The sequence below is a fragment of the Aspergillus costaricaensis genome (assembly GCF_003184835.1).
Source record: "Aspergillus costaricaensis CBS 115574 unplaced genomic scaffold BO79scaffold_24, whole genome shotgun sequence".
NCBI lineage: Eukaryota > Fungi > Ascomycota > Eurotiomycetes > Eurotiales > Aspergillaceae > Aspergillus > Aspergillus costaricensis.
Window position 1 is genome coordinate 20,859 of NW_020291824.1, and position 14,144 is coordinate 35,002.

The 14,144-nt window shown below is 51.1% G+C and overlaps 4 protein-coding genes across 4 annotated transcripts; 2 read left to right on the forward strand and 2 right to left on the reverse strand.

Moving 5' to 3' along the window:
• Window positions 1-3,819: 3,819 nt before the first annotated feature.
• Window positions 3,820-5,668, forward strand: BO79DRAFT_238944 (glutamate dehydrogenase). Its single transcript, XM_025684866.1, has 3 exons — window positions 3,820-4,055; window positions 4,126-4,688; window positions 4,742-5,668. Exons 1-3 carry the CDS (start codon window positions 4,010-4,012, stop codon window positions 5,513-5,515), a joined length of 1,383 nt encoding a protein of 460 aa, XP_025537421.1. The 5' UTR covers window positions 3,820-4,009; the 3' UTR covers window positions 5,516-5,668.
• Window positions 5,669-6,566: 898 nt separating this feature from the next.
• Window positions 6,567-9,737, reverse strand: BO79DRAFT_176682 (putative MFS monosaccharide transporter). Its single transcript, XM_025679868.1, has 4 exons — window positions 9,448-9,737; window positions 9,242-9,373; window positions 8,720-9,188; window positions 6,567-8,670 (listed from the first exon to the last, which is right to left on the reverse strand). Exons 1-4 carry the CDS (start codon window positions 9,589-9,591, stop codon window positions 6,749-6,751), a joined length of 2,667 nt encoding a protein of 888 aa, XP_025537422.1. The 5' UTR covers window positions 9,592-9,737; the 3' UTR covers window positions 6,567-6,748.
• Window positions 9,738-10,515: 778 nt separating this feature from the next.
• Window positions 10,516-13,015, forward strand: BO79DRAFT_270125 (sphingomyelin phosphodiesterase; the record flags this gene model as incomplete). The annotated part of the gene is made up of 5 exons (XM_025687268.1): window positions 10,516-10,587; window positions 10,674-10,721; window positions 10,779-10,865; window positions 10,929-12,078; window positions 12,199-13,015. The coding sequence occupies 5 exons, from the start codon at window positions 10,516-10,518 to the stop codon at window positions 12,777-12,779; spliced, it is 1,938 nt and encodes a 645-aa protein (XP_025537423.1). The 3' UTR covers window positions 12,780-13,015.
• Window positions 12,804-13,980, reverse strand: BO79DRAFT_210098 (RlpA-like double-psi beta-barrel domain-containing protein). Its single transcript, XM_025682731.1, has one exon. It carries the CDS (start codon window positions 13,819-13,821, stop codon window positions 12,967-12,969), a length of 855 nt encoding a protein of 284 aa, XP_025537424.1. The 5' UTR covers window positions 13,822-13,980; the 3' UTR covers window positions 12,804-12,966.
• Between the last annotated feature and the right edge of the window lie 164 nt (window positions 13,981-14,144).

Here is a 14,144-nt window from a genome sequence, read left to right on the forward strand (position 1 = left end):
ATAGAGTTGTTGATGGCTACCGGTTTGATTTGCCTAATTTTGATGTTTTATAGGCTCTCAGCTGAGGATCTGTGATCTCTTGAAGCAACTCATCTGTTCGCGCCGTTGATACACTTAGGCGCCGGAGATCTTCGGGGACCGTTGGCTTGTCTGAGATGGTTAAGCCACTTCGAAATGGCCTCTTCTAATATCTCTTCCATGTTGAGGTATATAATTTATAGCCGTTGCTAACTGTGAGCTCTCCTATCGCGCAGGCATTGTTGTGTCTCTCTCAGCAGTTCTATGTCATCTGAATCCAAGGAATAATTATATCCAGGACGTGGAATTGTGAAAGCGTACATCTAGTCTCGGATGATGCTTGTTAGATGTTTTGGACGCTGTAGCCAATGTCTTGCCAGGCTTGGAACCTGTACAGGGTAGTCCAGAGTGTCTTCCAGAAAGGCCTTTCATCTCTCGGATGATGACATGTGCCTTCTAGGGTTGGGGTTTGCATCAAACAATTATCTGAGATAGTTTGAAACGCGCCTGTGGTTGTATATAAATATATATTCACGCCGGGAAGTATCTGACCAGGGTATCCCATCATCCAGCAGGTTCATGCTGTTATCGAATGGGAATTCAAACGAGTGGCATGTTTGGAGGCGATGCTGATTTACCATTACCATCAAAACCGGAATTCAGATGGAAGGAAACCTAGGTAAAGGACTCAGACATGCCAGACAAGCTTCCGAAATTGTTGGATTCCGTCCGAGAAAGCCTTCACATAAGATAAATGGCCACATGTCTATTTCCGGCCAGTAAGCTGGACGAATGAAGGGGACGAAAGTGTCTTCCCCTTATATCCCAGACAAATGCTATGAGAGTCGTCTGGCCGTGTAAATATTGGTATTGAGATCTTTAGTAGCTAAGACTAAGCCTTTTCTGTCGAGATGACTTTTCTGTATGATAGTGGCTGTGCATCTTCATCAGGTCCCCCTTTAGGGTCCTGTATCCAGCCTCATTAAATCACGTCCCAGATTCGGTCTAGGAATGATCCCCTTTCATGAGGATGTGCTTAGCAGTGATATGTCCACTATCCCAGTCACAACCACAGATCAAGCTCTTCATCGGTTTCAGGAGCTAGGATATATACTATATTATACGATATCTCATTAGTGATTGCACCAATAAGTTTGTAGCTTTTTATACACTTGGAATACATACCAGAGTAAGTTTGTTGTATTCCATATGAACATGCTCGACATGGTAGATATGATATGTTGATTCCTCCACCTCTTCTTCATCCTAAATATGCCCTGTGGGCCTGGTGGACCTTTGGCTATCTCTCTTCTGGTACAGGCGAGATTCAACTTGGTCATGGGTGATGAGCGAGTAGAAACCAGTTCTTTGGCAATATCGAGGTTATACCCTCGAAGAAATTGGTGCCCAAGACCTTTCATGCGTAGGATGGTATGCCGTATATATTTATTTCTCTGGCTTGGTTTGTGAATTTAGGGCAAGCCCGCTCGACAGGCATTCTTCGGCTGCCTGTCTTCGTAGTCTCTAGGCAGGTGGATCGCGTGATCGATTCAGGAAGACTATAATGGAGTGTTGATGGACCATGTATAGACTATGAGTATATAGAGTCAACAAATTAGGGTTATAGGGTTATAGGTTGAATAGTCCGTTCTGTGGTTGAGGATATCATATATAGAGGCCAAGTCATGATGGAGATGGAGAAGAGGAGAAAGCAGTGGGAGGAAATGGGGATTTTTATACACCTACTTGGCTGGAATATTCAATATTAAAAAGCAATTGAAGCAGTAAATAATCGAGGATTCATCATCCCCATTGATAGACGGATGGATGAATGCCCTAAGAGTCAGGCATTCAACTCCCGAACAGTGTGACTACGGAAGGAATCGGATTCACCATTACATAGTTACATACACATGCAGCACGGACAGCACAGACAACAAATCAAAAGTTAATCCTGCTAATAGCCACATCTCTTCATCATCAACCCCATATTAAGCAAATAGTTCATCTGAACCAGACACCATGAACAGCACCCCAGATTCGAACCAGGCCAACCAGCGAACCATCCCCGGCACTTAAACCTTCCCGAACCGAGTCACCCCCAAACCTACGCAGCCCCCACGATGGCACAATTAACTTTTTCCTCTCACTTCCACCCAATCAATATGAATAATGACCCATCAAGCATCATGACCAACCTGCGCCCCTCGAAGTATATCAGAGTTGGGGGAGGATGCATTAGTCCGCTTGGCGATCTTCCAACTAACATTCCGGGATGTGGGGAGAGCAAGAGCCGGCGTGTGAATCGTGATGCTTTGTTAGTGTGGATTGCTGATTGGCCCGGGGCAGCACGGCAAGGATTAGCGAGGCAACTGATAGGCAAAAACGGGGATCCACTCCATGTTTGGGTCGGGAAACTTTGACATGCAACGGCAACACGGCGCTACCACATTTGCAAGTGATTATCCTACTACCTTACTTACTTAGTGACTATGTAAATACATCGAGTAAGTCTAATTCAATGGTTGAATAACCATAATTAATTATAGAAACCATTTTCCAGCAAGTTTATTTACTTATACCCTTCTGGATTCAATTTCCCATGATTTAATTATTTGATTACAAGAATTCACATGCATCGGGGACCTCCAATTCCAAGAAACTCATCCAAGAGAAGTTCCCGACACTGCAATCATTCTCTACCTACCAGTCACTATTTCCAAGCATTATAGGCAGAAGATTAAATCTAATGGGACAGTGATGTGACACCGACATCGCCTGGACTGGTTGGCAACCAAGTGTATTCCTGTATTTCCTCCTATGAGAAACCTACTTAGACTGATTCAGGCTCACCGGTGAACTCCCCATGGTGGTCGCATGATCAGACCGCCCAGTGAACCGTGTCCGACCGTGACAACGCTTTAAAGTATGGGAATCACCGTGATTGCCGCCCATTCCCCCACGTCGGGGCTCACCGGGGAACATGGGGAGAGAAGGCAACGTGTCTAGGTAAATTCAATGTATAGTGTCCTAATTTCGGAGGAATGATCTCCGGGGAGGGGGTGACGAGGGGAAATAGATAGACAGAGTGAAGGGGGAAAGAGAGGGAAGATGAGGTTGTATTGGCTGAGTGCAGAGGATTTGACGATACGAGTAGGTAAAGGAAATCCGGACATCTGATAAGCACCTCCCGTGCAGCGGGGGGAACCAGGCCAATAGGAGAGGAGTAATCAGGTGATCCGCCAGTCTGCAGGATCTCTTGGCGTGCAGGCAAATGCGAGTTTCTCTCCAGATTCCAACAAGTCTAGATTGCGACGGCGTATTGCTTATACTATAGGGAAAAAAATAAACTAATGGATTCCGAGGGAAAAGAATTCTTGTCTAGCTTGTACCAATGGCTCATAATACTGAAGAGAAGAATTTTCTCTCTCGCTTCGAAAGCAATTAAAAAATCCTACCCTACCCTACCCTAATACTTCCGTTGCCACCCGATTCCTCCCGATGACAGAGCGGGCAACTGCCATTGGCGGGCGGGCCAGCGGATTCCCGCCGATAGATAACGGACAGATTCTGTGACCTCAAAGTATCGACTAACAGCCCGAACTTCGGCGCCACCGTTAAACCCGCCCCGGAAGCCGGCATCATTTGCCGTTTGGGGCGTTGCCAGGAAATGCCCGCCTGCAGCGGAGACTCCCTACACTACTTACTATACAGTGGATGGCCTGAGGGAGGGGGGGACTTTATGTCCGACTCCGGCTGTTCTCCCTCTCATACTATCCACTCCCTCTATTCTGACTCTCTCTCCCCGCCCTCGCCCCTCCCCTCCTCGAAAACATAAATCGGCCTTTCCCCCTCGCCATCTTCTTCTTTTCTCCCTCTCCCTTCCTCTCTTTCTTCTCCAGACTACTTCTCTTTCTTTCATCTTTCTCTATATATTCCTGTTTTCTAGATACCCCAGTTAAAAGTTCTCTCAATCAATCCTCCCTTCAACATGTCTAACCTTCCTCACGAGCCCGAGTTCGAGCAGGCCTACAAGGGTATGTTCAATTGTCCCTCCTTTCCGAAAATTAAAGAAGGGTAAAAAAATCTAACATCAATCTTCTTCAGAGCTTGCCTCGACCCTTGAGAACTCCACCCTCTTCCAGAAGAACCCCGAATACCGCAAGGCTCTCGCCGTCGTCTCCGTCCCCGAGCGTGTCATCCAGTTCCGTGTCGTCTGGGAGGATGATGCCGGCAACGTCCAGGTCAACCGCGGTTTCCGTGTCCAGTTCAACAGCGCCCTCGGTCCCTACAAGGGTGGTCTCCGTTTCCACCCCTCCGTCAACTTGTCCATCCTCAAGTTCCTTGGTTTCGAGCAGATCTTCAAGAATGCTCTCACTGGCCTGAACATGGGTGGTGGTAAGGGTGGTTCCGACTTCGACCCCAAGGGCAAGTCCGACAACGAGATCCGTCGCTTCTGTGTTTCCTTCATGACCGAGCTCTGCAAGCACATCGGTGCCGACACTGACGTTCCCGCTGGTGACATTGGTGTCACCGGTCGTGAGGTCGGCTTCCTCTTCGGCCAGTACCGCAAGATCCGCAACCAGTGGGAGGGTGTTCTCACCGGTAAGGGTGGCAGCTGGGGTGGTTCCCTCATCCGCCCTGAGGCCACCGGTTACGGTGTCGTCTACGTATGTCTATCCTTCCATAATAAGTCTTCGAATACAGTACTAACGATAAACAGTACGTCGAGCACATGATTGCTCACGCCACCAACGGCCAGGAGTCCTTCAAGGGCAAGCGCGTTGCCATCTCCGGTTCCGGTAACGTTGCCCAGTACGCCGCCCTCAAGGTCATCGAGCTTGGCGGTTCCGTCGTCTCCCTGAGCGACAGCCAGGGCTCCCTCATCATCAACGGCGAGGGTAGCTTCACCCCCGAGGAGATTGAGCTCATTGCTCAGACCAAGGTTGAGCGCAAGCAGCTCGCCAGCATCGTCGGTGCTGCTCCCTTCAGCGACGCCAACAAGTTCAAGTACATTGCCGGTGCCCGCCCCTGGGTTCACGTCGGCAAGGTCGATGTCGCTCTCCCCTCCGCCACCCAGAACGAGGTTTCCGGCGAGGAGGCCCAGGTCCTCATCAACGCTGGCTGCAAGTTCATCGCCGAGGGTTCCAACATGGGTTGCACCCAGGAGGCCATCGACACCTTCGAGGCCCACCGTACCGCCAACTCCGGCGCTGCTGCCATCTGGTACGCCCCCGGTAAGGCCGCCAACGCCGGTGGTGTCGCTGTCTCCGGTCTGGAGATGGCTCAGAACTCTGCCCGCCTCAGCTGGACTTCTGAGGAGGTTGATGCCCGTCTCAAGGACATCATGCGCGACTGCTTCAAGAACGGTCTCGAGACTGCTCAGGAGTACGCCACCCCCGCCGAGGGTGTCCTGCCTTCCCTGGTGACCGGATCCAACATTGCCGGTTTCACCAAGGTGGCTGCCGCCATGAAGGACCAGGGTGACTGGTGGTAAATGCGAAAGCCGACCCCACGGCTTATGTCATGATGATTATGCAGTTTGATGTTCCCTTTCAGCGCGATGGATAGAGGCGCCGGTGTTTTGGTAGTTTTAGATGGATGCATAATGATATCCTTTTCAATCCATAATCCATAAATCAAGTAGTTGCATATACCATTCTAATCGTAGACAAACCTTCTCAAACTCACAATCATCACTAATGCTTGACGCGTACATTATAGTCTAGTACTTAGTTTATCCTTCGTCCTATCACATCTTGACCGAAAGTCTAGCATAGACTACTTGACCATATACACATTGCTCTGCATGATTGAAGTAAATTTCATGAGTCATGTTAATTACCTTAATCCATATACACAGGGTAACCATGAATCAGCCAACTGCCGAGTCCTCATTCTAATGAATTCCTGATCGACTAGTGATTAGCTGAGATGACAATATTGAAAAGCAATGCACTTAACGAACTCTTTCACATGACGGCAAAGTCTGCTGTGATCCCCTCACGAGATATGCCTCCTAAGACCGTTTGTTACTCTCCCCAAGACTGCTTATGATTAATTGGGTTATGGAAGAGTTGGGGGTATCGGAGGTAGGCATCAAAACCACGTGCATGCATGCATCTACCTATCAAGCAGGAAAAAAGTACTTACCTCACTGTCAAAGTCAAGTCTGTGTCGGAATATTCCTACTGCGACTTATGATGAGCGTTACCTTTTCTTCCCTTTCCTTCCTATCCGTCCTATCTTATTCCTGTAGCCTCCCAAATCTGGTTGGTCAATGCAGTCTTTGTTCGGTCATGAGGTATACATACTACTTACTTAGTAGGCACAGCTTCACTCCTGTGGACATACAAGGGTCTCTCTCTATCCCTCCCCAACTGACCCTAATTGAGTAGATTGTATCTCGGGCGTATTTACTATGTTGTACTTTGAGGTAATCGTAGGTAGTAGCGTTGTTACTACTTCTCTCAGGCCTACATTATCTCTCTGATTACCCTTCATCAGCAATAGTATAATGTCAGTATTAATAAATGCACTAACTACTTCATCAGAGCTAGTTCGCATATATGCAAGTATATATGTACAAGACTCCAGCAATGCAACAGCCAACTCCACGCTAAAACACAATCCAAAAGTATAGGGTATCATGGCAAATCTCCTCCCGTAGAGATAGTCAAAACAACAATGGTATAGTAGAACGAAAGAAGAGAAAGGGAAAAAAAAAAGGCTAATCTGCCCGCTCTGCACGCTCTCCCCCCTGCTCTGGCCATGGCGCCAATTCATGCATCAATCCTCCTGACGTCTGCTTCGTGTGGTCGGCTAGCTGCACCGTCGGCAACGGCTCCGACACTACGCTGCGCCGGCGCGAGAGGACCCCACCCACCGATGGGTTCTCCTTTTCGCGCGCCATCACGTTGGCTTTGATGCGACTGCGCCGGCGGGGGTGCCGCAGGTGCTCGTTTGGTACCGGGTCCACTTGTTTCTTGGCTGCCGGTACTATGTTGAGGTAGATGGGGAAGATGGCGCCCGCGCTGAATAGCGCCACCAGCACGCAGTAGGAATAGCGGATCCCGCCTGCCAGCTCAGCAGCGTACTGCGCGAACGGGAAGAAGGCACCGCCGCTGATGGCCACTGTGAGCAGTACGGTAGCAGTCTTGGTGTGTCGACCGGTACCGCGGAGCGAGATAGCGAAGATGATGCTGAATGCGCCGCTCTCGAACAGATACACCATCATAGCCATGGCCTCGGCGGCCCGCCCGGTCATTTTCATGCACAAGATGGAGAAGAGAATCATGCCGATGTAAGAGAGCATGAGTATCCAGCGGGGTTTGAGGAACCATTGCAGAAAGGCGGCGAGAAAGCGGCCGATCGCGAACACCGTGTGCGCGACCGTGAGCTGTTCAAAGGGACTGAGGTAGGACAGCGGGTGCACGGCGCGGACGTAGCTGTCGAAGCTCATCGAAATCACTTCTTGGCCGGCACAATAGAAAAACTGAGACCACACGCCGAGCCCCAGTGTCAGCCAGACCACGGGGACACCGGCGACAGTGGCCCGGTTGTCGGCGCGGCGGCGGTTGGCCAATTCCTCGAGATCCTCGTCTGATGCCTCTGGAATAGGCAGGTAATAGAACGCGAGAGCGAGGAGCACATCGAACAGTGCGATGCCCAAGTACGTCCACTGCACGTCAACTAGAGTGCTCACGTCGGTTACAGCTTTGAAGAGAACCTTCTTGGCCAGCAGCTGCGACACGACGCTGCCGATAGCCTGCACACCCTGCGAGATGTTCAGCCGAATCTCCGAGTTCTCGAGCGGTCCGCATAGTGCAATGAACGGATTGGCGGCCGTCTCGAGCACCGCCAGTCCACTGCCCACAATGAAATTGGACACAATGAAACCAGGGTACGATGTTAGCACGGCTGACGGCCAGAAGACCAGAGTGCCGCAGGCGTAGATGCACAGCCCGGTGATGAAGGTGCACTTGAACCCCCAGCGCTTCAGCACGACGCCCCCCACAAACGTCGGCGCCACCAGATACCCCCCAAAGTAGACCGCATGAAGACCAAACGACTGCCAGATGTCTAGACGCAGGATATCCTGGATCTGCTCATTCAGAATAGCCAGCAAGCCGTAGGCAAATCCCCAGAGGAAGAATAATATGGTCGTCAGCGCGATCGGCGCGATGGACTCCTTGTTGCTCAGCTTCAACATGTTGGCCGGCTTCTTCATATTGACAAAATCGAAAAAGGTGATGCTGGGGGGATACGACGTGGTGGTGGTGACGGTGTTCGTTCGGTTCTCGACATCCGGAGGCGCCTCGGGCGCGGTGGTCAACATGTCAGCCAGATCCACCCGGGCCGAAGCGGCCTGACTGCTGCGGCTCTCCGAATGCGACGGCTTATTGTCCTGGATGGCGGACTGCTGTGAGCGCGACGCGCGCCGGGCGGTAGGAGGCCCGGTGATGGTCGGGAGCTCGGGCGGAGGATCAGGGGCGGGCAGGGGAAGGTCTGTGGCCTGGGAGCTCCCGTCAGTGTCACGGATCAGCTTCGGGATGAGTCGCGCGACGAGCGGCTTGAGACTGGGCACACAGGCACAGATGACGGAAACGTTGACTTCGATGACGGACCACATGAATGAAAACGCCCCGTACCCTGGGGCGATCAGCAGGAAATAGGGAGAAAGAAAGGACAGGGGACGTACAGCTGAGGTCATCACCCGGGGTATCCTGCAGATGGACTTGTTTCAACGCGATCTGACGTGAGGTGGCCGCATCTTGAATGTAGGCAATGCGAATGACGTCGACGACGGCGACAAAGAATCCAAAACTGAAGGTGATGACGAGGATGATCTTTTGTTTGCGCGGCAGTCGCATTTGCGTAAGAATGGGATTGGGCAGGAAGAGAATGGCCAGATCGGTAACAATGTTGACCGGGGACGAGGACAAGTATAGAGTCAGGATATCGATGCACTTGGCACCCTCGGGCAAGGGATAGGAAACGGCGGCGCTGACGGGACGGCATTGGAAGACATTGACGAGGGTCAGGGCGAGTCCAGCGGCATTGACGACGAAAAGGGTGACGTAGTTGGCTAAGCGAAAGACCTTCTCGCCTTGGGTGAGGGTTAGGTAGAAGACCAGAATGGAAGTTTTGACGGCCATGAGGGCCGGGTTCTGGGGCAGTCAGAGGGGAGCGATGGCGGAGGAAGGAGTCCCGGGCGACTCACGTAGAGGACGGTGAAGGCATAGTCGGCGCGATTGAGGCCAGCGCGCTGGTCCTCGCGTATATCGGAATCGTGCAGACCCAGACCTTTGTGGGTGGCATAGAAGAGGGAGAAGGAGAAGCCGAAGTCGAGGACCTGCGGGAAGATCGGAGATGAGGAGCTGACTCAAGACGAGAGGAAGGACGGGGAAAAGTAAAAAAAAAACGTACCCAGGCCAGGAGCATCAAATAGTCATGGAGGGCGACCTTCTGGACAATAAAAATACGGGAGATAAAGCGCAGGGCCACGAAGACAGTTGCGATGACGAAGAAGACGATGGAGACGGTGAGAACCTCGGGCCGTTGGTCTTGCATGACGAAGTTGGGGCGACAAGGGCGAAGAGGGAAGACGAGGGGGGACAGGGAGGTCGGGCCATGATCGGATCAAAGCATGATCTTGAAGATGATATATAGGAAGATAAAAGAGGGAGAGATTGTGTGAGTAAAATGGTGGAAAAGAGATGAGGTGAAGAAAGGGAAAAGTGGATGCAGAAATTGAGGGGAAGCGGAGACAAGAAGAAAGAAGAGAGTCAAGTCAAGCCTAAGCCTGGAAGGTTAAAACTAAAAAATACTAATACTAATACTAATACTAACAAAGTCCCAGTGGGTTTTTTTCCTTTGTGTGCGTGGGTCCCCCGGATTAGATAATAGCATTATATTAATTAGTTGGTGATGATATTATGGTTTGATGTTGTTCAAAGGATCCAGGAATACGGTTTATTGGGACGATCCAAATAGCAAAGCCGACGATCGGCGGCTCCTCGCGTGTTGCGCCAGGATTGAAGCTGTTCGCAGCCATTCTTGGATGGTCTTGGAGATGTGCTGGACATTCCAGTTCCTTCAGCCAGCCGGCTTGAATGCAGGCTAAATTGCATAGTGGTCGTCTATCTTGCATGGAGTATGCAGAAATGCCCGTAAATAATTAGATAGTGAGCAAAAGAATATGAAAGGGGTATCAACAGTAGACCACCAATTGATTGGGTATACTGCAGGGGACGGGAGATGCATGGGATAATAACTATCCGTTTAACTTACTTCTTCTCTCCCACTATTTCTTCAACTATTCATTATCCCCGACCTTTCCCAAACCCTAACTGCCCAATATTGCTACTGATATGGCTGCATCTGCATCTGCATCTGCCAAGTACCTTAAATAACTTTGAGTATCATCCACTAACTCAATTCTTCGTACTTTCTGCTCTGCTGACTCCCGCCCAGCATCACATGGAGCCCTTCAAAATGTCCCAATTCGACGCCCGGCCATCGCCAGGCCATAAAACCCCGACCAGCAGCAACAGCAGCAGTCAGTCAGTCCCTCAATGCAGTATCTTCTCATGAAACCCGCCTTTCTGTTGGCCGTCCTAGCGACAGCCACCACAGCGCCAACCTGGACCCAGACCATCTGGCACGATATTCAAGCTGCGACCAGCTGCACTGCCTGCGAGGTGACTGACTGACTGTTCATCCAGATTGTCATGGACCACGCTGATCTACGCCCATAGACGCTGCTCAAATCACTTCAACAAGCATCTCAACTCGGTCCATCGACCCTCCAGACCATCCTCACCGAGGTATGCATTTTAAGCAAGGTAAATAATAAATACTATACTACCGTCTCCACCTCGGACATTTCACTAATCTTATCCTCCCAGATCCTCGACGCCGACTTCTGCACCGGACTCATAGCCTCCCAAGTCCCCAGTGCATACTATGTGCTTCGTCAACTGTCCATTCCATCAGACACCGCGCAAACCTTTTGTGCCAGCGTGTTGGATTTGTGTCCGTATCCGCCGATTCCTCCTATCAACCTGACCTTCCCTCCCCCATATTCCCCTATCACCACTACCACCAAGAAAAATAACAAAGATAACAATATAACCCTCCGAATCGCCCACATCACCGACACCCACGTCGACCTCCAATACACCCCGGGCACGAGCACCCACTGCCGCAAGCCCATCTGCTGCCGCCAATACCACGCCTACGATGCCCCAGGCCGGTCCAAAACCCCATGCTCAAGCTGGGGAAGCCCACACTGCGATCCCCCATTAAAACTACTACACAACATGCTCTCCACACTACAATCACAACAACCACACCTAACCCTCTTCACCGGCGACATCGTCGCCCACGACATCTGGAACACAAGCCAGACATCAGTGCTAGCAAGCTTCAACGCGACCAACTCCGCCCTCCACACCCTACTAAACAACAACAACAACCACCACCCAATCTACTCCGCCATCGGAAATCACGACACCCACCCCGTAAACATCTTCCCAGGGAGTCTCAACATCCCAAAAGAACTAAACGTAGAATGGACCTACACCGCACTAACCACCCACTGGAGAACACTCCAAATTAACCCTACATTAAGAACTACTAGATATGGCGCATACGCAACAACACATACCCTCCCTCCCACATCACCCACACAAGAACAAACCCAGCCCCCAACCCCGAAAATGAAAATAAAAATAATCTCCTACAACAGCAACCTCTACTACCGACTCAACCTCCTCCTCTACACGACCCCTATGCCAGTTGACCCCATGGCCCAGTTCACGTGGCTGATCAGCGAGCTCCACACCGCGGAACAAGAGGGGGTTAATGTCCTTCTGATAACGCATATCCCTATCTCGAGTAAAGATACTTTACCTGCGTATGCTGATTCCTTACGGAGGATACTCTATAGGTACAAGGATACGGTCGTGGGTGTGTTCTGTGGTCATGGACATGTTGATACGTTTGGGGTGTTTTATCGTTCTCATTCTTCTGGTGGTAGTAGTAATAGGAGTGCTGGTAGTCGTGATAGTGATAGTGATAGTCATGAGAATCAGGGGCACCGGCAAGGGAAGATCACTGTGGAGAACAACAACAACAACAACAACGAGGTGACAGTGGAGAAAGGAGAAGTGATAGGCGTGGAGATGATGGCGCCGGCGATGACGCCTACGTCGGGGTATTCTGCTTTTAGGGTGTATGATGTGCAGTTTAATAGTGTTGGTGGTGGTGGTGGGTGGAAGGTATTGGATTTCGAGGAGTATATTGCGAGATTCCCTCAACATAGTCTTCAAGGGGATAGTGGTGAGGTAGAACCGCAATGGGTTAGGTATTACTCTGCTATGGAAGCTTACGGGAAGTATGTCTATCCTAATGGGGCTGGTACCGGTACTAATGGCATTGGTGCTGGGGCGGAGGCTGGGGGCGGTGCTGCTGCTGCTGGCATTGGACCGCACTTCTGGGCGAAGCTGACGGATGTTATGGAGACGGATTGGAATGTGTTTAATCAGTATTGGGCGAGACGGACTAGGGGGTACAATGTCTTAAGTTGTGGGAGGGGTTGTCGGGAGAAGGAGATTTGTCGGTTGAGAGGACAAGATTGTCAGTCTAAAAGGGGGGATGACCATGAGGCTATTCCTACGGATATGGGAGTGGAAGGAAGCGCTCTGGCAAGTTGGCTAAGACAGGTTCAACAGTCTTATTCTTCTTCTTTCTCTTAATCATTCTAATCGTGATACATACACGTCAGTCATACTGCAGATAGATTCGTCCCCAGGACAATCTAAAGAATGTGTGTGTGTGTGTGTGTGTGCTAAGGTATGAACAAGAAATCAAAATCATCATATCTAAATCAGTCAATCAACGAGTGACAAGAAGGGTAAAATATTTCCGTTCCATCCCGGCCATCTACTGAATGTACCACTCCGCGCCCGTCAGGCGTCCCTCGGACTCGGTACCGAACTTCTTGAACAGCTTCTCCGACAGGTCGATCGACACATCGTCACAGCCCATGCACTTGTCCCAGACGGTACCGTAGTCGGTCACACCGTTGTAGGTGATCTTCACGGTCTTGCCGCAGTCGCTGTCTTGCATGATGCCATGGGGAAGCGCAACCACCATGTCGGTGTTGCCGTTGCTGGTGATGCCGCAAGATCCCAGTCCAGCGACGTAGTAGGTCAGATCACCCGTGCAAGGAGACCCGGAGGAGCAGCTACCGGAGTATCCACTGCTGCTGCCGCTGCTACCACTGCTGCCGCTGGAGCTGGAGCTGGAGGCCGAGGTGGTGGCCGCAGCGGGAACGGTGGTAGTGGAGGGGGTCCAGGCGGGCTCTTGGCTGGTAGTGGAAGGAGTCCAGGCAGGCTCCCATTCACTGGTGGAGCTGGAGCTGGTGGGGGCAGGAGTCCAGGCGGGTTCCCACTCACTGGTGGAAGTCGAAGTGGTGGAGGATGCGGGCTCGGGGGTCCAAGCAGCGCCCCAAGCGGTGGAGGTGGAGGTAGTGAAGGAAGAGGGCTGGTAGTTGACGGATTGCTCAGGCTGGCTGTTGCCGGGCACCTGGTATTGAGAGTCGGGGGTAGGGCTAGCGGCAGCGGATTCGGTAGGGGCAGCGCCGTAGATGGTGGTGGTCACGTCGACAGTGGTCCAGACGACGGAGGTGACGGTCTGGTAAACAATTTCGGTTGAGCGCTTCTCAACAGGAGCAGCAGAGCCAAAGGCGGCAAAGAGAGTGCCGGCCAGGGCGAGAGACTTGGAAAGAGGGGCCATTGTAATGGATGTGAGTTGTTTGATATAGGATTGTGGTGGTTGTTTGGTGGAGTGATTTGCTTTCGGTTGACAATGTAGGGTCACTGTTTTCTTTTGGAAGGATTGATGCTCTGGTCGACAGAGGAGTCTAAGGAATGCGTACTGCACAGCAGTATAGAGCAAAAAACCCAAGGAATGAGGGTGTAAAGAAGGAATGACCGAGCGTCGGCGTCAAAGAGAGGACGGACTGTAAGGTGGAAGAGGAGAGGGAAAGAAGCAGGTGAGAAACGAAGGAGGGAGAGGGAAAGTATTTGTATTAGAATTGGGGCCAATGGTATGTATGT

What these genes read in the sequence shown, in the direction of transcription:
- BO79DRAFT_238944 (XM_025684866.1), top strand. Translation starts at nt 4,010, where the DNA reads ATGTCTAACCTTCCTCACGAGCCCGAGTTCGAGCAGGCCTACAAGG. An exon ending in GTTCGAGCAGGCCTACAAGG is followed by an intron (nt 4,056 to 4,125) that starts GTATGTTCAATT and finishes AATCTTCTTCAG; the next exon opens with AGCTTGCCTCGACCCTTGAG. An exon ending in CCGGTTACGGTGTCGTCTAC is followed by an intron (nt 4,689 to 4,741) that starts GTATGTCTATCC and finishes AACGATAAACAG; the next exon opens with TACGTCGAGCACATGATTGC.
- BO79DRAFT_210098 (XM_025682731.1), bottom strand. Translation starts at nt 13,821, where the DNA reads ATGGCCCCTCTTTCCAAGTCTCTCGCCCTGGCCGGCACTCTCTTTGCC.
- BO79DRAFT_176682 (XM_025679868.1), bottom strand. Translation starts at nt 9,591, where the DNA reads ATGCAAGACCAACGGCCCGAGGTTCTCACCGTCTCCATCGTCTTCTTC. An exon ending in ATTTGATGCTCCTGGCCTGG is followed by an intron (nt 9,374 to 9,447) that starts GTACGTTTTTTT and finishes ATCTTCCCGCAG; the next exon opens with GTCCTCGACTTCGGCTTCTC. An exon ending in ATGCCTTCACCGTCCTCTAC is followed by an intron (nt 9,189 to 9,241) that starts GTGAGTCGCCCG and finishes TGACTGCCCCAG; the next exon opens with AACCCGGCCCTCATGGCCGT.